The 24,008-nt window shown below is 41.6% G+C and overlaps 2 protein-coding genes across 3 annotated transcripts in view; both read right to left on the bottom strand.

Annotated features, from left to right (window-relative positions):
* Positions 1 to 3,028: 3,028 nt before the first annotated feature.
* LOC148818569 (SUMO-conjugating enzyme UBC9-B) lies at positions 3,029 to 12,968 on the bottom strand. The gene is made up of 7 exons (XM_088936520.1): positions 12,836 to 12,968; positions 8,193 to 8,271; positions 6,959 to 7,042; positions 6,574 to 6,646; positions 5,848 to 5,957; positions 5,326 to 5,405; positions 3,029 to 3,874 (listed from the first exon to the last, which is right to left on the bottom strand). Exons 2-7 carry the CDS (start codon positions 8,256 to 8,258, stop codon positions 3,811 to 3,813), a joined length of 477 nt encoding a protein of 158 aa, XP_088792646.1. The 5' UTR covers positions 8,259 to 8,271; positions 12,836 to 12,968; the 3' UTR covers positions 3,029 to 3,810.
* A 7,002-nt stretch (positions 12,969 to 19,970) lies between these two features.
* LOC148818568 (BTB/POZ domain-containing protein KCTD5-like) overlaps positions 19,971 to 24,008 on the bottom strand; it is a 48,204-nt gene continuing 44,166 nt past the window's right edge. For both annotated transcript variants that reach the window (XM_088936519.1, XM_088936517.1), the window contains one exon: positions 19,971 to 23,092. In XM_088936519.1, the coding sequence (XP_088792645.1) occupies positions 23,063 to 23,092 (30 nt within the window). In that variant the 3' untranslated portion in view covers positions 19,971 to 23,062. The remainder of the gene's footprint in view (positions 23,093 to 24,008) is intronic.

The raw sequence follows: 24,008 nt of genomic DNA, 5'->3' as shown, positions 1-24,008 counted from the left end.
ATCACAACAGGAAATTATGAAAAAGTAACCTTTGAAAAGCCACAGCCAGCACCTCAGAATCCTTGCCACACACACACCAACCAGAATAGAAACAAGCAAGAGAAGGAACTGGCTGGTTAAACCGTTGATGACAATACTCATACTGAACATCTTAAGATCTGCTCTTGCACAAACCTGAATACCTGCCAGAACACACCCTGGGAGTGAGGCATGAAAATCACCTTACTTGTTGACAAACATTAACAAGATGTCACACGTGGAACAGTGTTGGCGGTAGCCTGCTCTGACACAGCCTTACGCTTCTTGGGTCTTGGCGTGATTCCGTCCTGGGGCACGGTCTTCCTTTCATACCTAAACCCACATGAATATCAGCCATGTGTTCGTTTCCTCCGAGCTCCCAAGGGGGGGGGTTGGGATGTCTCACCTGCCCTACATGTGCACCCTGTGGGGACTTGTCTTCCTGGCCAGGGCGGAGGTCTGCCCACTACAGGCTCAGGTTGCAGTGACCCTCTCCAGCAATAAGTACTATTCTCGAACTGGATGGATGTTTAATGTGATCTGTCGCAGCAGTTTAGTTTCGGCTTTAGGTTACCTATTACGTTAAAGCATTGTTACATTAATGAAAAAAGTGACTGGCTGTATTGTCCTATATTTTTTAACTGAAGTAAAAAACTCAAAAGGAAATTATCTTTCATGGGTCAGTGTACCAGCAGTTCCATGGATGTCACCCAACTCTAATAGGACCATGGCATAGTTTATCTACAGCAGTTAAAATCCAAATTATGCACAACTTCAGTAAGAATAAAAAAAAACCTGATAAACAGCTTGAGATTCAAGCACATTTATGTTAAAACAACCCATGTTAGATACAGATGAATAACATTCAATTTAAATAAGCCAACAGATAAAATGATTACCATAATAATAGCCAAGTTGTTTTCACCTAGTCCATTATTTCTACAATTGGCGTGCCTACTCAGAGGACTAAAAAGGAATAATTTTTATGTTCCACTGAAAGATTTTACAACAGAAATCAGAAAAAGCAGGCAGACAACCACACAAGCTCTGGGATATGCCTGACAATTAGAAACACCCTATTAATTCCCAGTCTCATTGCTATGTGACAAAACAGCCCAATTGTTCCATATATTTTTCAGTGCCTAGATTAAATACGAAGGAGGTGAGCATTCAATACTGCAAACAAGGACAAATTAGTTTTACTTCATGCTCATCCCATATCATGACTCCTACACCTGTCTTGGACTTATACTCACCATTTACTATGTGTCAATCAGGGTCTGGATGAAGTACTGCCTGTCAGCAAGGTGGTCTTAAGGGAACTTAAGGGAGCATTTCCTAAGGCCATATTCAAATTTACTTGCCTTGGCATAGCAGTGATTGTGGGTGGGCTCTTCAATAGTCAGCTGCATCTTGGAGAAGATAGTCTCAATCCTCACTCCTTGACACCATGGCTACCTGTTGAAACCTTAAATACCTTAATTTTCCTTTGTTGCCAATAGGTTTAGAAAACAGTTCTGGGACACCTGAAATGATGCACTAAGATTTGTGGTTTGGAATCACTCCCCCCCCCTGTACAAGAATGTTTTTTAAAATAAAGTTAAGCAAACCGTTCACTTAATTAAAACGTGGTATTCAAACAGTGGGATTGGGAAACTAAGGCTTCAAATAGTCAAGCTACCCCTGCTGAGAGGTAGAATTAGCGCAGTCAGACTAGTTTTACTTCAGCAGACATGGGGGGGGGGGTTTCAGTAGAGCAGAAGTCTACCGAAATCAGAAATTTAGCAAGCAAATGCGATTCAGACCCATTTTGTTCTGAAACATTAGGACTGGGAAATTACAGCTATTTTTGTGCTTGCATTTCAACTTCACAGTTATAAAAAAAAAAAAAAACACCAGGAAAATCTGAGTGTTTCAACATCTCTGCTGGGATCTAAACTCCTTGAAAAAGAAGCCCTATTCAGACTCAAGTCAATTCTTTAAATTAAAATACAACTCAACTCCCCAGGTGAAATGGTTTGCAAGCTCTCTCTACAGCTGGGTACAGTTAGCTGGGAAGAACCTGCAAACTCGGTTAAACCTGCCATTTACATGACTACCTGGAAGAGACAAAAAAAAAGTGTTCTGTATATACTATAATCGGAAGAGATCTGAATTAGTCAGAACGGGTGTCCCAAAGAGTCATTTAGGTGCTGTATAGGGTTCAAGCATGCAATCTCAAGAAACCACTCCATCTGCTCTAACCACAGTAGAAAAGGATTGCTTGGGTGTAGTGTAAAAAAAAAAAAAAACCATGAACAGCTACCTCCAACTGTCTTTTAAATCAGTGAAGCATAAAAGGCAGGAAAAAAAAAGAGCCTCCTATTCCACAAGGGTACCCTAGTCAAGCATTTATTAAGGACTGGGAGCAGCAAGCCGTTTCAAAACTGCATGACTCATCCTGCACACCCGACAGTCGCACTTTTCAAGAGGTGAGCGCAGTTTATGCACCATTCAGAAATTCACCCCCAAGCAGAGGGGTGTAGAAGCTGGCCAGGCAGTGTTAGAGCACCTCCACACTCATCAATTCAAGCTGGACACAGGGGGGGGGGTCTTAAGGGACTCGCAGGCTTAAGCCTTTTCAGCAAATTCCCCAGACTGTCCAGTATGGTCCAGGAATTCTATTCCTGACAGCGGGTGGCACAACACAAGAGCTGAAAGATACAAACAAGGACAGAACTACCTACTTCCCTGCTCCAAGTGCCTTGTACACCAGAGGATCAGAGGGAGAGACTAGATAGAAGCTAGACTAGATGGGGGGGGGGGGGGGGCAATCTTCATCCCCCCCACATGCTTGCTTATTAGCCAAGACTCTCAGAATACCTGATGAAAGAAGCAAACTATAAAACAGAAGCTCCACTGCAGGTATGAATTGCGCCTAACAAAACAAGTGGCAAGCAACAGTATTCAATGCATTCTGGACCAAGAACCTTGTAGTGGTTAATGCCCCCAAAGAAACAAAAAAGTCAGCTTTGTATAAACAGTTTTATTATCTCTAGACACGAACAAAACACCATATAAACACGAAGTCTGATGCAGAAGTAAGCTAGTCTGCCTTTGATTCAATGAGGCTATTTCTTTTTTGCAGCACAACATACTCAAGTTGCCAAGGCAGCAAAATGCTATTATATATTACAACATGCTGAATACAAGGCCTGCATCAGATGGAAAGTAATCTATAGACACTAGTGTATTCATAGAAAGTATAAAAGTTATAATTTTACAGCAGTTGAAATACTGACATATTAAAATAAAAGCAAGTTTTACATCATTAAAACCATGGAAAATACAAAGACTGAAGGAATAGACCCTGTGTGAAAGAAATTAAGCCAAATCGAGCCAAAAACAAGAAAAAAAAAGGGACAGTCGTACCCCTGGATTGTGCCGTTGCACTTGCGCCTATAGAGAACTAAAAAAAAAAAAGATACAGCAAGCTACCCTCACCCTCCCAACAGCATTTTGCCAGAGACGTCTTGTCTTCCAAAATCTGATGATCGGACTGAACTCTGGTATTTAGCAATGTAGCATGTATACCCCTCAAAGAATGTCACAAGGTAACTGGTTTAAAAAGAAAAATCACCTTTAAGATGAGTGGCAAACGGTAAATGGCACTGAAAAAGTATTTCAGCTTTTAAATAAGTCCTGTAGCGAGTGGAGTCTGCTAAGTGATGCATGGGGCACATTTTAAAAGAAAGAAAGGAGAGAAAAAATTGCCAAACCAAATCCTTCCATTTTGTTCACAGGTCTTGACGTTTATGAAGGAGAAAATTTTTTGGCTTGTGCTCGAACCCTCTTTTCATATTCTACTCTGTTTTGGCTGAAAGGGGAAAAAAAGAAAACCATCAATAGCACAAAGAACTCAAGACCAAATTGACAGCACCGCACGACAACATGAATACCATTCCCGATTCAGTTAAGTAGGTCTCCATGCACATGCAGTGGTGCTTTGCTGCCACCTACTGAGCAGTAACAGTAATGACATGAACAGAGCCTGACAAATAGGACAAGAAGCAATTCACCTTTCAATAAATTCTAGATATTCTATCGGCTTTTAAATACTTTACATTAAAGCAATTATAAAACTTCACATGATCACCTTTATTGGACATGAACTTAAAAATGGAAGCTGGCAGCCTCAGCTTCTATGAAACCACTGTTCACATAAGAATTGAGATTCTTAAATTTCTGAAAAGCTAGGAGAAAGGTGGACCAGTCTAAACAGCAAGCCAATAAATGAGTCAGGTCATTAAAAGCACAGAAAACACACACACAGTGGACACAGTGCTCCAGCAAAAGGAGTAGAAACCCCTGGTATAAGCAGAGATGCTATTAAGTACAAATACACCTCTCGGAGCTAAATAGCTCAAGCAGGTTTAAAAAAAAAATAGATTTTACATTATTCACTCTTGTGAAGCCCTTCTTGCAGAGATGTGGGATGGCAAAGGGCAGCTCCCAGCAGCAAAACTCTACAGCCCTTCGCCTCTGAGCTGGCACTCAGCCCATTACGCCTGCATCTCTGCTCTACCTATACTACCTACCTGCACTACCAATTGGTCTCATTGGGCGAGAGATTTTTCTGGTAGCTTACACATTATAAAAGTAAGGGTTCACAAAACGCTAAAAACCTGAGTGCAATTATAAAGTTGCAAACTGGTTTTTGCAAAGAAACAAGTAATAGTTTGATTCCATGCTGAAAAGGGAAGAAGGAAAACACTGTTTCAGCTGTGGAGCCTTCTTCAGGTGTGGAAGAAGCCTACACATGCTGACGCAGCTACCCACCTGAACTAACTAGTTTTTGATGTACTTTGAAGGGACACCTACATTTTCCTACTAAACTGCCTTACTCTTCAAACTAAATGAAGACTGGAAGGTACTGTATTTCACTTTCAAGTCATTCATAAGGTTAATGCTTATATGTACTTATATATAGTACAAATACTTCCGATGACTCCTGTATGGAGCTCCACACGTCCAAAGGACTCAAACAGCATACAGCTTAAACATTCACAGAGGCTTGTGCAAATGTTAAGTGTTTTATCGCATGTAAACAGCCAGACCAGGGGTGAAAAGCTTAAATTTACCTTTGAATTTCCACAGAGAACCGACCAGGAACACCACAAAACATGGCTTACTTAAAGTTAAACAATAGACTGGTATCTCAGTATGGCACTAAATGAGTCTTACAACTTCAGTATTTAAGAGCGTCTAAACATCAATTTACAACACTTGGCTCTGTAAACATTCACTGGACAGATAAAAGCAACTCACCAGTAAATTGTATATGCCTCTGCTTGGGCAGGATCCTGGATATTTGGCTCATTCAGAAGTTCCTGAATTCCTAACAAGATCTAGGAATTGAAAAAACTGCTATTAAAAAAAACTGGCCTCCAATAGGCCGTTTTCAGTCACCCAGAACCCCCAAACTATACTCAAACACTGTATTAAATGGTATTTGCAGAAGAAAGTTAGCGGACTTTTCTCACTAATAAAAAAAGTTGGCAATAGACATGGTTTTTGTTGCAACAGTTTGAAAAGGCTGGACTGAATTCAAGATTGATGGCCTGCAAGAGACCATCTGTTGACATTGAGCATTCCTTAAAGGCTACTGCAGACATGGGCCTGGATTAACAAGATTAAACCAGAACTTCAAAAGCACAGGGAGCAACTTGACTCGTCTGCAGCTTTCTGAATGCCACAGGGATCTTACCAATGGAAACCGGCCTTCAACTTCTGCAGTTCTGATTGCCAATATGGGCTATTCCCCACCTTCTCCCTTCATCGTAAACCTACCTGCTTAATAGTGATTGCTGGCCTCCAGTCCTTGTCTTCCTCTAAAATAGATAGACAAACTGTGCCAGAAGGATACACGTTTGGATGGAATAGTGGAGGCTCAAATTTACCTAGGAAATGAAGATTTGAGAGTATTCATTACCCACTGGACTAAAGCCCCAGTTGAAAAAGGCCAGTATTCTATCGTTTCCTGCAGTCTTCACACTGGGCAAAAGGCAGAACTGGCTTGGATTACATACAGAAATTACTCTTGCTGGAAATGTTGGTGTAAACCTACTGGTTTCATACACGGGTACTGTAGCAGAAACTAAAAGGAATTCAGGTACTGTCCAAAACAATTCTACCTTTTTGCAGTCATCTGCTTCTCATTATTTTTAAACTAAGCATTAAAGTGCACAACTCCACTCTCTACAGGGGAGGCTGGATTTAAGGTAGTCTTGCTTGCAAAACCATTTGGTTCCTTGCTCCAATTTAAATCACTCTTGGAAAAAAGCATGAGAAAACGAGCACAGATGTTCCAGCGCTGCTCTTCAGTGAGAGCCAGTTTCCCCAGATTTAAATGTTTTAATACTCCAGAGTAAAAGATAATGAGACCCGACTCAAATTAAAATTCAATTCCCATCATATCAATGAAGGGAGTGACTGCTGAACAGTACAGCATGCAAATCAGTGGGAACCGATATTGCAGACAGAGGACAATATACAGAATAAAAAAAAAGTTCTTACACTTTGGAGGAGAAGACGGATAATCATCCTTGAAAAGCATCCGAAGCTTAAACAAGCCTCCTTCCCATGGGGTCTGAGAGAGAATGTCAAATATAGTGATTAACATTTAGAATACCATCTTCCGTGGGGGGGAAGAAAAATATGCACAGTTAAACGTAAAACTTAGAATATCCCGAATCGGTATTTATGTGCCTCAAAATGGTTATTCACACCAAGAAAAAAAAAAGTAATGCAAGAATATTCAGGACCATCCTCCCAAAATGCACAGGTGTTTCTAGAACAAAAACCATAACAGATACTCTACTTTGGGTGTGTCAAAAGCAAAATGCAGATCAACCTCCACACAAAAAAAAACAACTTTAATGAAGCAAAGGGCGAGCCATACCCCTTTCTTGCCAGGAATGGCGCACTCCCAGTTCATTAGATTCATCGTCCCATCAGGATTCTTTGTTGGCACAGCCACAAAGCCCTGGGAAAGAAAAGACACTTGACATTTCACGTCCCTTTCTAAAAAAGGGAAAATTCATTTCTTTATCATCAAGTCTCACATTGCACTGTGCAAATTCAACATTCAATCTTGCAAAACTATCCAATAGAGTTTTGGTATGAAAGGTCACACCACCATTAAGGTACTGCATTTACTGGATCAAGAAAGATGAGCTGAAGATTCCAGCTCATCTTCAGTAACACTATAAAGACTACTGACACCAGCATTATCTACCGCAAGCAGAGAAATGTCAAAAATAAGTTTACCTACAGAACTGTGACAAGCTCCATAAGCCCTGAAGACTATTTGCTGCACCTTGGAGGTGAAATCCAGTGCACAAATCTTCCCCCTCAATACTAAACTGTAAAAGACTGAGCTGAAGAGATCCCTTAATATCTAAATGCACTGTCAGGGCTCACAATGTGTCAAATGACAGCTCTGCAGGTAGATGCGATTCTACTATATATACACTCTCCCCCATATAGGAGTCCCTATTGGAGAGCACACATTTTAACATAAACCATGCTAATTCTGAAGCCTACAATAAAAATCATCCATTTCAAACTGTAAATTTGAGACAGGAGTTAGAGACAACTGTCAACTTAAAGGTTTTCCAAAATCATGCTTCATAGGTAGGGAAATTCGTCAGCTGACTTTAACCCCCTTCCACAACTTCACAAAATGTACACTGCATTCCCTTTCATCTAAAGGCATGCTGCACTAATTGGGGCATCATGGTCCACCCTAAAGTTACCCTTCTTGTTCCAGAATGCTTCCCTGAAACTCAGAGGGGACTTAATCGCACCCTTAGTGTATATAGGACACTGCTCTTTAACACTGTGTGGCAAGAGGTGTCTAAAACACACTGAGCAGCAAGCTCATGCTAATGCACCATGCTGAAACGCTCTTCCCTCAGGTGTGAAATGTAATTGGTGGAGAACTCAAGACTTTACTTCATCTACAACAATTTGAAAGCAAGCTTCAGGATGCGCTCTTTGCTAGAGCAGGACATCAAGTTTGTCATGGCCAATATGCAGAAAAGAAGCATCAAAGTACTACAAAATTATAAAGCACTTTAAGAAATATCACCCAGAAAAAAACATCCAGACAAGGTTACTGGAGTTCTACTCACAAAGGGATGGTCTTTTCGCCAGGCCTTTCTCTCCTGTGCCAGACGGCTTAAGGCTATACCAGACATGACTTCAGGATCCCTGAAAGCAAAAGATTTAAGATAAGGTTTTAAAAACCTGAATAACTCATTGGAAACAAACCCCAATTAAAAAAAAAAGGCAGTTTCTCATTTTACAGGAACAATCAGTTAGGCAGTGCCATCTAGTGACAACACTACTTCCCCAGGTGTAGGTACAGAAGTGCTGAACGTGGTGGTAAACAAAGTTTACTCTCCTTCAGTTAATCTCTAGTGTAGAGCAATGCCCAGTATTTGTTTTATACACCATGTAAACTCAGCTCCATTTTTGGAAAAGCTGTAAAAAGGCTGAAGCTTAAAATGTGACAAGCTGCATTTTGCATAATAAGTGGAACACACAGCAGCACCTCACAGTATGTGAGGATAGATCGACATTCACAGCAACCCAAACAGGCATCAACTCCAATTCTGGCTCTTGGGGAGGGTGGCCTGCAAACAGCCTACCAGGGAGGTAAAGACTCAGTCAACCCGCCACCACCCAAGTCTCAGTGTGTGACCCTTTCTGGACAACAATTAAGATTTAAAAACCATCATACAAATTCAGATGATAAATACTAATGGTTAACCAAACTGGATCTTGAAGAAACCAGTATTGGACTTAGTACAGGCCTGGAACTAACTGCTGTATGAAGTCGTCACGTCAGCACCCCTAAATTTACTAGGGCTCTAGGAAGGTTCCACCCCCTCACACATCAACTGTCAGAAACGTTAATGGTCACAATCTTGATTACAAACAAGCTTTTCTAAAATGCCATGGCAATATCCTACAGATATTTAAGGTCTATAATGTTAAATAAAGAAGCCAGCATTTATAATCAGGCTGCAGCAGTTGCCCTCAATAGAAGCCAGATGCTGCAGCTACTGACAAGCACAGCTTTTAACATTTAATATTTGCCATTAACAAATAAACATTGAAGACTGTAGATTTTTTTCCCCAATCAATTGTCCTAAACGAAGCAAACTAACAGTTCAGATCCATTACCGATGAACCTGGGCAGTCTAAACCGACATCCAGATAGAGGGAGCTCAGATTCATTGTGCCGGGGGTGGTCACGACAGCCAGGGATTATACTGGCGTCCCGCACTTGTTAATTGTAGTCATCCATCAATAATTTTACTGGCTGCCTTCACTATCCACTCAGAGTTTTTATTCAGCGCGATACATTTGCCAAATCAGGCTACCGCAGTGAACTAGGACAGATTCAATAGAAGTTCTGTAGAATAAAGTCGTTGTTGTACTACACACATTAAGAGTGGAAAGAACAGTCACTGTATACCGCAACATATGGCATCAGGTTTTCCTTAAAGGTTATCAACAACTGATTAAGTTGAAGACACTAGCCATTCAAATCTTATATCTTGCTAGACTGGGCATCAAAACATCCCAACAGGAGATCAGAATTGCAGATAAAAGCCCTAAAAAGAAAGATGGCACCTGGAATATGCACAAATTGCACAGCCACTTAAATCTGTAATGTAAGCCATTACACACTGGGAGTCTTCCACACCTGCAAAAAAAAAAAAACCCTATTTCCAATCATGATCCTACAGCAGCAGTGCACAGGCAGCATATTGCAAGCAGCTGACTGGAGTTTATCAGCTCCCTATCACTGAATTGGTTTCATTACTCCACTCTCCTCCCACTGAAAGCTGGTATGTGGCGAGCATAATGGTGTACTTTAGCTGCTGTCGCATCATCCAGGTCGTAGTGGAGGGGATCCCCTTTACCTGTATAGCACTTTGAGTGGAGTGTAAAATGTATAAAAGAGTAAGGATTGTTACCTAGTTACAGCAACAATATGGTACTACAGACTACAGGTGGTGAAATGCTGGCAACTGCACTACCAAGACTAACCTAAGTTAACTGGTTAACCCAGATGTTTAATGAAAGGGGCATAGCATGGAAAGTGTGGAAGGCAGTTGGCATACACCCAGATCTGGAACCATTACACAATGAGAAGAGAAACTCAGATTTATCAGAGTGGTATCCCTTTGTGGCAAGTGCCCCAGTGCAATCCAGAGATTTCCCCCCCCCCCCTTTAAAAGCAAAGTGGATTTATAGTCATGGGTCAGAACAAGCAACCCCCATCCACCCCAATCTGACGTTTGTGCAACGGCTGCCTTCTCTGCAAGCCAGACACCTTCGGAAGTGTCCAATTTAAGAGAAAGGCTCATAATGGTGCATAGTCCTCAGTCTGCAACTGCAAAAAGCACGCCAACTGTAAAGACGGTGCTGGTCAAAGGTACATTGATACAATTTCGTCCATAGCGCCAAGTCACAAGCGAAGACTAAGAACTGGAGGCCCACCTGCACCCGTGTACACTATCGCAACTCCAGTGAATTTTTGCCTTGTAAAGCTTAGACAGTCTACAGGAACTAAAAGCCTTTAAAGCCTAGCTTTTGTGTTCCTTGTTACACAATTGCCAAAACATTACATGTGAAGATCTAAACCTGCTTCTATCCCCTCGCTTCATTAGAGCCACGCGACTCGGCAGGCCAAAAGTAAAAGGACAACCTCACAAAGGCATCGGCTACGTGCCCTGATGTCAGCAAACGGAACTTGGATGCACTCTGAAGTCCCTCGTTGAGCACCATCATTCTGCTAAATGCATTTTGGCCGAAAGAGATCCTGTGTGGATCACAGCATTGATGACAGAAAGGAACTATAGTTCCCATTGCAGAAAACAGGTGTAAACATAGATGGTATGTTGCCTGTGCTGGGGCAGCTTGTATTGCCTTTAATATTTAACATGGAGAAGAAAAATTGTAGGAGCAGAAAATAACTGCTGCGCAGAAAAAACAAACAAACGCTGAGCTGTTTTCAAAGCCATCTCTCCACATCCTCCCGATTGTAACTGTGAGGGTCTGGGCTCCAGTCGAGAGACTGTTGCTGACTGGGGCCACTAAAGAACTTCCCAGAAGCCCAAAGATACAGAACAGCACACCCACAACACAGCACAGGAAAGTAGTTCAGGTGGGGAGCTGCGTCGGCATGCGTAGGCCGCAAAGGAACAAGTAATAGGTTTATTCCCTGCTGAAAAAAAGAAGAAAACGTTTCGGCTGTGGGGCCTTCTTCAGGTGACAGCACAGGAAAGAAGAGCATTTACTCTTCCTCTTTAAGCAAGATAGAAAGGTATAAGGAAAAGTATTTTATTTACAGCCTCAAACAGACCACAGACGCAGAAGTCCCAAGATGCAGCCTGCAGGGGCTTCTCAGGCCCATGATACAGGGCTGGACATCTGTCCGACCACAGAGGCCTGTCGCTTATAGAGGAATCCCCATCGACACTGGTCAGAGCAGGAGAACCTCACCCAGCAGTTCGGGACAGGATGGGCTATTTCTGAGCCGCTGCTCACGTCTGAACAGCATGTTTCTGAAGGATGAAGCAAAAACCAGCACAAAAATTCCACCATCATATCCTCAGGGACCCCGGAGCTGTGAGGCAGCAGTGCGAAGAATCACGCCGCCCCACAGAGTAACGGCGACTACGGGTTGAGTCAAGTGTCAAGATAGCCGAGCGCTGTTTTACCCATGTTAACAACGTGTAGAGCGGAAGTTGGATAGATGACAAGAGAGAGAGAGAGAGACGGGAATAAGAAAGTGAAACGGACAACTTTCCTTCAATCTTGTTCAACAACACTTAAGCGACACCGATCTTAAGCGTTCGCTGCCAACTTAACTTAAAGTGCAGGAGGAGTCAAGTCTTCAACGCAAAACTTTCTGAGCTCGAAGGTTCCGGAATCGTGCCGAGAGCAACGAGACTGAATGTGGGGTTTAGATCAGCCCGAAACGGACAGCCACCCTTCCAACTCGGAGGAAAAAAAAATGTAGGCAGAGAAGAAGTGAGGAGGACCAAAATGCTTTGAACTCTTCACGTCCCATAAAACTCCGGGTTCACCTAGCGCCATCAGACGGCTTGCGGGGACAGGGAACCAAACAGGGGTGCAAAGAGACGAGCACTACACAAGTCGAACTGGACGGGGGGAGGGAGAATTCACGCCTTGGTTCAGATCCACTCTTCAAAATGATTAACCATCTTACTGGAGAAAGAGGATCGCCACGCTTGCATCGATTCAAAAGGCAGAACCCCCCGTTATAGTCCAAGCGCCCTGGTCAATCCTGTATTAAATGCCTCGCTGTGTGTGTCCCCGATGCAAATCTCCCACCCGGACCCCGGTGTTGACGGCCCCGGGGTGCGATGCCACTGCAGACACGGCACCGGTGCATCGCGTCTGTCTCGGTCTCCCCCTCCAGACGGAGCCGTGGAGCGGGAGAGACGCACACTACAGTTATGTGAAATCGCGCTGGTCCGTTGCTGTGATCAATCAGTACGTTTCACCCCCACGGCTGGGTTTTTAAAGCAGCTTCATGTGCGTTTAATGAATAAGAGAGGAAAACGCGGATGGCTAACAGTTTGATTCCCCCATAACCCGCGCAGGACAAAGGACTAGGCTGTTCCCTAGCCCAGGCGTCCATTCACACACCAACACAAAAACACACTCGGGCTACAGCGCTTCGGGGATCGTCTTTAAATACTAACCGATGCGCTCCCATCAAACTTCTTACCTTAATAATTATACAAATGCCTACGGTTTTCTGAAACGTTTGGATTTTCTGAAGAATCGTATCTTAACTCGGGACAAAACCAACGAAGTTTCCCTCCTGAAAAAAAGCTCCGAATTTCACCCAGGCTAAATAGGACCTCTTGTTAACCCGCCGCCCGCCTGAAAACAATCAACGAAGATTCCTGATTTTCGTATCTCGGAGCGGGTCTTAATTGACGCGCTTTGGCGTCAAGACTCGCCAATTATAAATTTGTCATTTGTATTCTTACTGAATCTATTCAAATAAGTCGAGAAGCCGGACTTACTAAAGACAAACGTCACACTCTGTATTAGAACTGTTCAGGAAATGCGAGAAAATGCACACATAATCTTATTTAATTGTAAAAGAGCCGTGTATTCCACATTTTTAAAATATTTTATGCGCAAAAATATTGTCCTTGCAGGCACCTCTTTAGACACCTATATATTTAAAGGAGCCGCGTTCTCTTTTCAAGGGACTATCAATAAAAAGTGAAATAATTGAGCCCGGAAAAAAGAGGATTCCGTTTCTATCTTACTTTTTAGGCAAATTGTGTTGGGGTGTCTGAACAGCTTTGTGCTTGTACATTTGTCTGCTATGTAGCTCTTTTACTTGTATATTTTTTCTAGTACAGAGCACTTACATTACAGGGCTCATCTAGTCTAATTCTGTGGTGTATAGTTCTTTTCCTGAAAGTTCTCTGTGTCTGCAGGTTTTCATCCCATCTCATCTCTGAACAACCAAAACCTGCTCTTTGTTAGCTTAAATGAACCAGTTTAAACAGTTTCTCCCTGAAAAACAGTTTTTCCAGGTGCTTGCCCTTTAAGAAATAATCTCAGGGAGAGGACTGAAATCCCTGGTCTAATTCACACATCCACCTTCTCATTCAGGTAACATTATCTATGATATAATTGTACAGATACCATAAAAAACAGTGTCTACCCACAGTAGTTTAAAACCAAGACGTAAGATTTCCTCAAGGCAGTGGTGTGCAGGTGTCTGAAAGTTCGTGCACCACCTCTGCTCTCAGTGGCCCAGCTAAGACTAACGTAATTGAATGTAAGGACTGAATGTCCTTAGCTTAACTGAATGTTTCCATTCCTTTTCCTGTTGCCATTCTGTTAATCCTCTTTAATTCAAATGGCCATTTCCATTATCTTACTGTACATGCAATACAAGGCAGGCTAATTGGTGTTTAATTACATAGTACAGTTTTTTTTAATGGGTTCACCCTTTCTATGGATGGATACTACAGTAGCAACTTTCCAGCCTATGGGTACGACCTCTGTCCTGAGGAGGTGTAGTTAACTCCCTGCAAATAACATCACTCAGTTTAGGATAGTAGGTTCATAGTATTACTACTTTCGTAATTATGCTACTGAATATAGTACCAGTAACATATATGCCTCTTCTATGTTAATAGCATTTAACACATAACATGCTGTAGTGAAATAATTATTTAATACATTAACCACTTCCCTTTCACCATCTAAAAAGTTTTTTTATGTGAAAGCCATGACGTCAGGTATGTTTTTGCTAATTATGTATTCTAAGTGGTGGCTGGTTAGCAGCATAATGTTTGCAACTTGTTGCATTTATTAATCTTTATTTTATAGCTGCATGATGTAGTTGTGCTAAAACGCAAGACCAAATGTTGCAGCTCTGAAGTTATTTCGAGATGATCCCTTAGGCTCTAAGGCCCAGAGGTCTGTCTGGGGACTGTGCTTTGCATTTCTATTTTTTCAAGGGTGTAGTTGAACCAGTTCATATTTACTAACTGATTTACATATAGTACTAATCAGTTTCTGTCTTTCATCCACGACGGTTTCACAGAAAACACGTTTACTACACAAATACAGTCTCTTGGGAGATGTCACAAGATGACTGCATCTGTTTTCTATTGTCAGGAACGAAAAAAAGAGCAGCTCCAATCTTCTTTGGGTTGACATCTTTATTGTTGTACCGAGCAGTAGGAGAAAGAGTGGCACCAAGAGGGCAGCAGCAGTAAAACTGTCTCAAACGCTGGATTCAGTAGAGTTGTTTCTGAACCCTGTTTGTTTACTGCACTGACCGTTTATACTATTTTCTTACTTCTTACTGTGTAGCTTTGCTGTGTGTGTACTTGACTATAAAAGGAAAAAGGCCATATAATTAGTGAGTGTTGGCAGTACAATCTCTTCTGTGTCTGCATGGTTTGATAAGATCCAGTCTCTCAGCATTTGGGCACCCTCCTCATACCTCCCCGACAGCTGTGGTCTGGGGACAAAGTTGTATTTACGACAGTGTTCCCTCATGATAACCTCACGTCGGTTGGGTGAGTCATATTCCTGGGAGTTAATCACTTCCGGCTCGTCTGAACTGTTGATCAGCCAAGACAATCCGCTAATGTCTCTGCAGGGGGTGGTCCATTTTGTTACCTGGGATTAATGGCTTAATAAGCCCAATTAATTTGTGCTGCAGATAACTTTAATAGGAACAAGAAATAGGTTTATTCCATGCTGAAAAGAGAAGAAACAAAACACAACGTTTCGGCTGTGGAGCCTTCTTCAGGTGAAGAAGGCTCCACGGCCGAAACGTTGTGTTTTCTTTCTTCTCTTTTCAGCATGGAATAAACCTATTACTTGTTCTTTTGCAGCTTATGCATGCTGATGCAGCTACCCACCTAGATAACTTTAATAGGCAACTATTAGCTGAAGCACAGATTTGCACTCACCTGGAGCCCAGGTTAAACCCAGTTTGATCCAGTTTGATTCTTTTCTTTTCCCCATGTCTATGTTTCAACAGTTATGTAACTTCTATGACAAAGCACCTCCTTGTCTGAGGTGTTGACACTTGGCTTAGTTATTTTAGAACGCCTTCAGACAGGTTAAGCCTGGAAATTACTCTCTTCTTTGTAAATTGAGCATGACGTCTTGTCTGAAGTGATGTTGCAGCTCAAATATGATAACAATATATTTTCTAACCGCTTTATCCAATACAGGGTCAGGGGGGAGCCAGAGCCTGTTCTGGTAAGGTATACACCCTGGACTGGAAACCAGTCCATCGCAGGGCAGACACAGACATGCACACACTCCCAATAGGGCCAGTTTTCCCAGGAGCTAATTACCCTACAAGTATGTCTTTGGACTGTGCTCCTGAGAAAACCCATAGGGGGAATACACAAACTCCATGCAGATAGCAGCCTGGGCATCAAACCCAGGGCCCCAGCACTGCAAGGCAGCAACGTGGACCACTGTGCCACCATGGGCCCAGGAAAACACTTTATTAAATGCTATATGGTCATGTACAATATTCAGTCCATAAATACCAAATCTCTGTTTGCCACTGGTTGATAAGACGTCACCCCTCATTTACATTCACCCAAGAGGCTTTCTAATCACTAGTTGGGCTACATGATCGGTATTCAGAGAGTCAGAACAAACTAAGTCAAACGTCAATAAGCTGGACTAATTTAGATACGTGGATCTAATAATTTGAAACTCCAAGAAGCACAATATTTTTAACCAGAATGTATCTTTAAAATAAAGTCTCCGATACTGTCCTAAGACAGGCTAGTTTGCAATTGCAAGTTTCCTGCAATTTCCCTCACGGGATCAATAAAGTATCTACCAAGTTTTACCCCACTTATGACACATGGTTGCATTACTGACCAGCCTTTGGTGAGGACAGCCTTGCAGGTCACCCTTAAATTTACTGAACAAACCCTCTTCTACCATGGTCAAATCTGAAGATTTCCCATAATTGACTTGCTAGTGACCCATAAACCCTGCAGGACTGGGACTCTCTGGCAGCAGGGCTGTAATCCAGCTTTTTATAAGAGGAACAACAGGCGGAGACTGAGACAGTGGTGTGGAATTACACCCGAAGGCCTGCAGTCAGAATCCCCCCTAAAAGGGTATTGGCGTTGGTTTCCATAAGGTTCAATTCACAGATTTATGACTATCACATTTTTAATTCACACATTTATAACAATTCAAACATTAATAACTAAAAGCTATCACATTATGTAGAAATCATGTTTGTCTACACTGTCCCACTATCAGGAAGTTTTATAATATTGATTGTGTATTTTGTAGGCTAGTATTTTGTTTAATGATCTAATGGTTTTGAAAGTAACTGTTTTTGACTCAATTTTGCTAAGGCTTTTCAAGTTTTTGTTACCAACTCATGTAAGGGAATGAATGGCTTTCTAAGTTTCACCCTCACGTGATTGTGTTCGAATCTTGTTAGCATTTGCCCTTGGAATGGTGAGGAAACCTCCTGTACCTCTTTATACTTACGTTGAAATAGTAAATTAGCTCAGTTCCAGCAATTGGGTTTTAAATGTTACGTTTTCTGGCTTTTGCAGATTTCATGTAAGTCAATATTCAGGTAAGAGCAGCACAGTTTTCTCCCTGTCTCTTAGAGAAACGTGATGTTCAATCTGCTTCATGAAATGGAGGCCTTGGTTATGTCCTAGCACTTTAAATCTATAGTTATTTAAAGACTGCAGATGGTTTTCTTGGCTAATCTATATCGAGCTGATTGGTAATTATATCTGCGTTTGCCTTTTTTTGAATATGTTCGGAAATGTTGATTTGGTCTGCCTAGGTCCCGTTATAGTTCTGATTGTGTTGCCCCTTTCTTTTAGCTTCTTGCAGACTTTTATGAGCCTAATTGCCCAAAAAAAAGAAACCCCTGGCCACCAAGACGCACCTGTCAGCCAATTGCCCCAATATTCTGTGAAACTGATGCAGGAGAGCAGAAGTCAATTGATGTCAGTTCTGAAGGGCAGGGTTTCTCACTTCTGCTTCTGGAAACCCCCACACCTGCTGGTATTTGTTCTACCTGAGCAATTACGTAATAGAACCTTATATAGACCTAATAATAGGTTTAATTTAAGCTCTTTAATCGTTTACACTTCTTAAACATGTCAGAAGTTGCCTTTTAACTATTGTGTAAGTAACTTAATTGTTAAGTAACTGCAACCTTTGAATAGAGAAAAAACCTTGTCAATGTTCTGAGCAAGCAGCTGCTTGCTCCAGTGAAAACAGCAGGCGTTTGTGTTCCCAGCAGCAGGACTGGGAACCCCTGCTCTTGGGTTGAGTTGACTTCGTTTCCCTTCAGTGTGCTGATGCTTGAAAGTCAAGCAGCCCCCCCCCCTTCCCTGAAGGAGTTTGTGTTGGCTCCTGTCCTTGCAACAGCACTCGCAGATCAAGATTCCATTATCTTAGAGACTGATGTTTCATCACAAATGAAATATTGATCTATGAGAAGGGCATTTTCTTCCATAGATATTTTGAAAAGCAAACTCTACAAGTGAAAAAGTTGTCCAAATGCCTCAAGAAATGCTTTAATGGCTCATTGGACTATTTTTGGTCCACTACCTAGAGTTGGACACTAGGTGGAGCCCTTACAAAGTATTCAAGACTTGCCCAGTCACTACTCTTACAGATGGGTATGTTCTCCAGGATATGCAAGCTAGTGAAGAGGGCACTTATTCACAGGTGGCTCCCGAAGAAGCTAAATAAGAGTCGAGAATTGAGTTATTGAGCATTACAAACTTTATGCATTCAGGCACACGGAAGAAAATGCAATACATTTTGCAAAGTGAAAGTCCAGAACCTCTCGAATGTTGCTCACACAAAAACAACCACCTATTACTTATTACCATGGTGATTAAGATTGTACCTAAATGAACAGTTCATAAAGGGATATCCTCTCAATCAGATATTACATAAGAAAACTGTGTGTTAGTGAGCATCTGCACACATCCATCTTGGCTAAATCAGAGAGTACACTTAACTGGAATAAAGAGCTTTTCTTTCCTGGGTTCAAGCCAAGATTAAATACACGAGTAGAGTACTAGGACTGAAAATCAACCTCCCAAACAAACACTTGACAGCTAAATAAAGAGACTGTGGAAGGCTGATTTTCTGCACTCGCCCAGCTTTGCATTCTTTAGTACTGTTGTAAGGGAGACCTGACTGGACATGCTGTGGGGAGAGGCAGTAGAATGTCACTTTACAGGCTCTGCACCCCCCCAGTTAAATCCCAGCTCTTACACTGCATGCATTTTCACTCTTTTCAAGGGATACTGTAATGCGCATTAACCAGTCTGACCCAGGTTGGGCTGACTCAACCGGTGAGCGATGGTAACTGTAACAGTGCCGACAGTGTGGACACAGCAGTTAAGTCAGTGACACAAAACAAGACACTGACGCACATCTCCCGGCTTCAAGTAACACGCATATGGCTGCCTGCTCACTGAGGTATCGGTTTCTCAGTGTAGGATGAGCATCAGAGAAGACATATTCCAACAAAGCATGATTAAATCCCTCCCAATGCGGCACTAGAACTCAAAACAGTCCAAATTCAAGTCCCACAGATGTCAGGATCCTCTTTTCTCGCTGTCCATGCTGACGAGTTGCTAACTCGACCTACCCTCTTAATAACCACAACCACCTCCCCTGCCAGAATGCGATACTACTACTTCGGCTTTCTTCCATGCAGAGTTATGTTGCCACAGCAGACGCATAGTCATGAGCTACTGTGTGATATTTGTAACGATGAACCCGTCTGTGGTCAAAAATACCAAATGTGCCCAGCTGAAAACAGCTGCTGCTCATCAAGTGGCAGTAAAGTGTGGCTGGAGTTAGTCAGTGGTTTCCTGTCCCTTTGAATAGGAGGGTGCAGATGGTTTTCTGCACCGTATCCTAAACATACACATACCAGAACACCAGAAACACAAATATAGGTGGCAACAGGGAAGCACATCTTTGTGCTTTTAATCAAGGTTCCATTGTGGGGAAAATCACCTCCATTCTATAATTAAAAGCACAAACCTGTTGACGTGGTTGTTGCCTGTAGAGTCGGTCACATGTGAAGAAGCCCAGCTTTTAGTACTGATAACGCAGTCATTTAGGAAGTTAGAAAAACAAGGGACACAAAACCACAAGATGATAAAAAAACCCCCAGCAAAATGCGTTTACGTGCTCAGAGAAAGGTCAGTTTTGCCCCTTTTAGTGCATACTTTCAACAATACTGGTAGCCCAGCATCTTGGTATTCTTTGACCCCCCACAAAAAATAAAAATCTGCAGTAAAAGATTCAAAAAAGAGAACAAATGATACAGAACTGTTAACTGGGTAGGTCACAGACCACGTTTATTAGGGGCACAACGCCCAGGCATATCATAAGAAAGGTTACAAACAAGGGGAGACCGGTCAGCCCTTCTAGCCCGTTCCCCAGTGTTATTATATATATATATTATATAAACCTATATAATATATATTAACAAATACAAAAAATTATAAGAGAATAGACTCAGAACAGTAGTGACATGACAAACTGGTGCAAAAAAAAGTCGTTCTGCTAGGGCTTATTCTTAAAAAAAAAAATTAAAATGTAACTTAAACAGATTAAAAGCTGATATTCACTATGTCAAGTCTTTTAACAATTAAACACATTTCTAAATAGCTTGAATGTTAACCTACAGCAGCCTTTGAGAGAAATGAACTTCTTCAAACAGTATATACTGTAGATTGTTTCCATAATAATTTTTTGCTACATTAGGCAACATACAGGCCAAACAGAAGATTCACCATGTTGTACTAAAATTCCTAAAATCTAACAACGTCCAGTTGATTTGACAGGATGTGGGGCAGCAGGAAAGTCCCTTGAGGTAGCACTAGAGACATTACGACTGACACAGCGTGGCAAGCCAGGGGTTTCGGAGGGATCTGTGATCGAGGGAGAGTGGAGATCCTGTCGGATTTCCAAAAAGCATCATAAAGAACAGAGCATCTAATCTACGTGTTAACTGGATCCAGGTTTCGTATAATTGCCCTGCTGAATTAAAATGCACTGATACCATGAAAGCCATCTTCACAAATGATACCCCTTTTGCGACTTTAAAAAGCCACAGAATGTGTCTAAACCCCCCACACTAAACCCCCTTCTTCCTAACTTACTAAAAAAAACCCTTTTGAAGAATAAGTCTCAGGGAGGGGGGAGAAAACTGCTATCAGGACGTGTAACTATGCAGATGAAGAACACAGAATCTGTTATTTACAAGCTGCGATCAAAGCCCGCTGGCTTCAGGAGATCTAGGGTGCCAATTGGCTAGGTTAAATACAAATCAGCAACTACACTAAAGGTAGAAGGAAGGATGTACAAGGTTACTGGAAGGCTTCAAAACGTGACCGCAATGTAAACATCACTGACCTCTTGGGCAGACAAGCCAGCTGTGTTGTCACTGAATCTTTGTACAGAGTAGAACTTGCACTCCACAATTAAAAGCCCTTTTTTATATGTAAAAAAACAGCATGCGCGCACACACACACACTAGTTCCAGGCATCACAACAACCTCATTCTACACATATCCAAAACAGAAATTGTGAAACTTCTTACTTCTGGAAAATTAAGTGCTGCCAAAAGTATTACTCCTGCTATTTTCCCTGACCAGTATTCAATGTCTAGTTTATGTACTAGAGCATCTAAAGTGGATTTGGTCATAAGAATTAAACATTTAGACGTATAAAAAAAAAAACTCCTCAACTGAATTCTCATATTAATAAATCTACTTTTATTATACAGCAGTTTTACTCGTATAGATTAGGCCAGAGCAGAAAAGAACTAATAAGATATTTTAGTTCAGTGCTTAAACTTGCATATTTACAAACTGTGCTCCAGTCATGTGCCAAGCTGTATAATAACAATTTAAAAAAAATATACAGCAAGGCTTGCGCTATTTTTTTGCTTTACGCTGATGTGTTCAGAGGAGTGTGTGTGCGCCCAGTATATACTGACACACTTGTTTCAGAGGATGTGTGATTGTGTGTAACACAGCAAATTCAGCTTTTACAGTCTGTTGTTTAAAGTACTCAGTTTTACAGCTAAAACAGTCTTTAACAGTCACCATTTGTTAACTCTGTACTTCAGGTCCGCTCTACCTTTCCAGATGGGTTAAGAATCAAATGCCAAGATCAGACACCGTAGGCAAAACAGACCTACCATCAATCAGGAACTTTAAACACTACAGAGGCCATTGTGTAAAGCGAACAAACCAAAAAAAAATCTAGCGTATCTAAAATGCCCGTCCCAAAGGACATCCCTTGTTATCGCCATCGGAAGAAAGACAAGGTTTAGCCCCACTGTTTTGTTCTTGCTAATAAAACAGGAGATAGATGTTAAGTTGAAATAGATACACATATAAAATCCTTGGTTTTCAGGCCCGGCAAGTGTTTATTAAACTATTTTAGTTCTAAAAAATGATAATTCAAAGAACAACATGACCTACGTTTCAATCAAAACCCTCAACCCTAACTCTCCAACCAGCATAGCTCTCAAAACACCAAACCACTGTTAAAAAAAATAAATCAACTTCAAATTCAGGAAGCCGAGATCTGCATTTCTTCACGATGTTTCTCTTCTGAAGGGAGGAGAGAAACCCTGAGCTCACATAGGTCTGAAATATCTTCAGAACGTTCTTTAAACCTTGAACACTGCTGCTTTTCAAATTGTCATTTATTGGAAATGCACCGATTCCATTTGAGGTTTTTAATCTATGAAACAAAGTCACACTTTATCGAAGCATCTTTCTTTACTGAAGTTTTTTATAAGTTAAATTGAAAAAGGAGACAGTTGGTCTCCCTCAAAAGGGGTGCATTCTGATATGTAATACTTTTTTTACTGCCTGAAAAATCTTGAACCCAAACTGTCTCTTCCCAAGAAAATTAAAACCACTTTTTATTTTGAGCTTCAGGTCTGACATTATAAATATATATCTATGTACACATTACAAAAATCCCTTACAAGACCTCTCAGAAGTAACAGGGTTAAAAAAAGCCTAAGAAAGTAGGGAAACCCCTGAGTAAAACACTGGGCCAAGAGTGACTGCAGGACCGTCTTTTTCTTAGTTTTGCGAACTTCGACATGCACATCGCCAAGCGGTACAAGCTTCAAGAAACAAAGTGATAACTTCAGTCATTATTCTCCCCCTTTACTTTTAAAAATGCAGTCCAGTTTACTTATATAGGCAACGAGTCGCCAAACTGACTCGTTGTACACATAATTTTAAAAAAATGACAAAAAAAGCATGTAGGCCGCAAGCAGTCTCTCCTGTTTGCGCTCCCTTGTTTGTCAGGTACTCTTCGTCAGCGGCGATGTGTTTGTCTTTCTGCTTGGAACGCAGCTGAGTACAATAGTTTAGGGTTCAATACTGTCTCTTCACATTCTGGATCCTCTCTCCTGAAGAATCTGCAAGACAGAACAAAACGCACCAAAAAATAAGACTCACACAGCTTTGTGTTCTTTTATCAGCATCTCCTCACACACAGCCAGTAGCTGTGGCCTGGGATTTCTCCTACAGCATGGAAGTGAATTGCTGCACAGGCATCATGTTAAAAGAGTTTTTCCACATGCAGTAAGAGAGAATATGAGACACAGCCTCTCGGTAATACACAGAATATGGCTTTGGGTGTTGTTTAAAACTGACATATCTGTTTTAATAAGGGATTAAATAAAAACACACAAGCTGGTGCTGAACTGCAAAGGAGCAAACAACTGAATGCAATACTATCATTTTGGCTTTGGGGTCCCATGAATCTTCAATGATGCAACTTTTTGCTGCAATTCAAGCTTAATTTTCCTTCCAGCCTCTTTCCCAGGAATGTCTTACTAAATAAGGACAAGACTGCAGCTTCCTCAAAACCACAGGAGCAGAAACCCGAGGCCAGCCTTGAACTTAACCCTCCTGGACATCAATAAGGTCAGCCCCGAGGAGGCAGGTTCTGGTCCTGGAAGGTCACAGTCCAGCAGGTTTTGTAGGCTGACCTACAGAGCAGGTGACCACTTTGTCAAGTAATGTGTTTAGTAAGGTAATTTTGAGATCGCCTGGAATGAAAGCTGCATTCCATAACAAGTCCTGACTGGTGAACAATTTACATGCTGATCAACAGTTACCAAATTATAATGTCTTGTAACTTAAGTGAAACCAGAAAGCTGCTCCCCGTCGGCTGGAGAGTAAAGAAACTGGAACGATCCATCAACTAGAAATCAATTAGCCTAAATATGGGCTCAGCTGGAACAAAGAACAGAAGAGAGAGTGGATCCCACAGGACGAGGGCTGAGAACCACACCTGTCAACAGCAAATGCTAGAGAACACTTCATTGT

The sequence above is a fragment of the Atractosteus spatula genome, chromosome 18 (genome assembly GCF_055471065.1).
Source record: "Atractosteus spatula isolate fAtrSpa1 chromosome 18, fAtrSpa1.hap1, whole genome shotgun sequence".
Taxonomy (NCBI): domain Eukaryota; kingdom Metazoa; phylum Chordata; class Actinopteri; order Semionotiformes; family Lepisosteidae; genus Atractosteus; species Atractosteus spatula.
The sequence above is the reverse complement of the archived record's forward strand: the minus strand, read 5'-3'. Positions and strand labels throughout refer to the sequence as shown.